We start from the raw sequence: 2500 nt of genomic DNA on the forward strand, positions 1-2500 counted from the left end.
ATGTAAACTTTTGATCAGGGTAATTTGGGTACTTTCTTTTGTCATTTTGATTTAAAAAGAGTAAACACAGTTGTTTGCCAATAAATAGCTTCACACAAGCATTAAGCATGAGTGGAAGAAAGGTTTTTGTGTTATCATTCATATTCTCTGAAGAATGGCCAAGAAATCATAAATTCTCCCAGGGTATGTAAACTTATGAGCATAACTGTATATGTACACTATATATATAAACTATATATATATTAGTATGTATGTGTGTGTGTATGTATATACAGTATATATAGATGTGTATAAATATGTATACATACAGTATATATATGTGTATATATAGTATAGATATGTGTATGTATGTATGTATGTATAGATATGTGTATGTATGTATATATTTACAGTATGTATAAATATGTATATATACATAAATATGTATATATACATACAGTATGTATGTATACACATATACATATGTATATACATACAGTATGTGTATATATAGTATAGATATGTGTATGTATGTATGTATGTATAGATATGTGTATGTATGTATATATTTACAGTATGTATAAATATGTATATATACATACAGTATGTATGTATACACATATACATATGTATATACATACAGTATGTATATATATATATGTATGTATGTATGTATGTATATATATATATATATATATATATATATATATATATATATATATATATATATATATACATATATATATATATATATATATATGTGTGTGTGTGTGTGTGTGTGTGTGTGTGTGTGTGTGTGTGTGTGTGTGTGTGTGTGTGTGTGTGTGTGTGTGTGTGTGTGTGTATACTCGATGTGTATATGTGTGTGTGTATATATATATATACATACATACACACACACATATATGTATATATGTGTATATATATATATATATATATATATATATATATATATATATATATATATATATATATATATATATATATATATATATATATATATATGTATGATTTTAAAGCATGTGTTTGCTTGCAGTGCCTTGCAGTGTGGGAATCCTTCCTGCTGTCTCAGAGAAGAGAGGACATTGAAGAGAGACATGAAGATTCCATTTAAAATATGAAGTTCATTCCAACGTGTAAATTCCAAACTCTTTCTGTACATTTCTATGTACTTGATTTATGTAAACATGTCACAGACAAGAACATTCCATCAAGCCTCTTGTCGTCTAATTGTTTTCCTTTTTCTCATTTACTTTAAAACTTTCAATATTATCTGTCATAGTGTAATATTAGTACACTATTTAACTACATTGTATAATTTCACAGCATTGCACCAGTGCACCTAAGACAACATGTCATGCCCTGGTTAGTTTTTGTCATGTACAATATATAAGACAACATGCCATGACCTGGTTAGTATTTATCATGTATTTAAGACGACCTGGTTAGTTTATATAATGACCATAAGACAACAAGTCATGCTCTGGTTAGTTTATTACATTTATATAAAAGAATCAGGGTGGTTTGCCCTGGTTATTTTATATAATGAATACAAAACAATATGCCATGTCCTGGTTGTCATGCACTGGTTAGTTTATATAACATATAAGACACCATATCATGACCTGGTTAGATTTCTGTATATCACGTATATAAGACATAATTGTTTGCCTTGCGTGGTTTAGATAATGAATATAAGACAACATTCCATGCCCTGGTTAGTTTATATCACGCACATTAGACAAAATGGGTGGTTTGCCTTGGTTAGTTTGTATAATAAATATAAGACAACGTTCCATGCTCTGGTTAGTTTATATCGCATATATAAGACATCACGCCATGCTCTGTTAAGACGAATCGGCCACTTAAAAAAAAAATATATATATTTGATTACAAAAAGTGTGCTCTCAGGTAGTAAAAAAACAAACATAAAGCGTACTCAAACGGATTGGAAATAAACAAAAGGCGTACTCAAACGGAGTGGAGAATAAATAAAAGGCGTACTCAAATGGAATGGAGACTAAATAAAAGACGTACTCAAACAGAGTGGAGAATAAATAAAAGGCGCATTCAAACAGAGTGGAAAATAAGTAAAAGGCATACTCAACGGAGTAGAGAATAAATAAAAGGCACACTTCATGTGAAAGTCCAGTCCATTGGGAGACCGGCAGGGGATCTTCTTGAATGGAGACAAGTCAGCAGCGCAGAGACGTCACCGATTGATGCACAGAGGAGTGGTGCATTGTGGGTCCCGACTTTGAGGCTGTGGAGGCTGATCCGTGGTCACCTGATAACCTTTCCACGCAGGAGCCCACAGTGTTGACCATTGCGCTATCATGGGTTTATACAAATGTAATAAGTGAACTATGATAGAGGTGAAACAAAAATGTAGGGATTTGAACACAGTACCACTGAGTGAGGGGAAGCAGTCATTACTATTGAGCTATCCTGGGTCTCTTGTGTGCCTCCAACAATTTTAAAGAGATTTATCTTTTTAGGACTGTCATCGCTCAAAAAATAA

At 31.4% G+C, this 2500-nt stretch overlaps 1 protein-coding gene across 1 annotated transcript in view; it reads left to right on the top strand.

The window, feature by feature from the left end:
• The window catches only part of snx7 (sorting nexin 7), a 27084-nt gene extending 25895 nt beyond the window's left edge, over positions 1-1189 (top strand). Inside the window, exon 9 of the mRNA XM_062020896.1 lies at positions 1016-1189. Coding sequence (XP_061876880.1) covers positions 1016-1093 — 78 coding nt within the window. The 3' untranslated portion in view covers positions 1094-1189. The remainder of the gene's footprint in view (positions 1-1015) is intronic.
• Positions 1190-2500: the final 1311 nt, after the last annotated feature.

This window comes from Entelurus aequoreus, linkage group LG15 (genome assembly GCF_033978785.1).
Source record: "Entelurus aequoreus isolate RoL-2023_Sb linkage group LG15, RoL_Eaeq_v1.1, whole genome shotgun sequence".
In the NCBI taxonomy this organism is placed as follows: Eukaryota; Metazoa; Chordata; class Actinopteri; order Syngnathiformes; family Syngnathidae; genus Entelurus; species Entelurus aequoreus.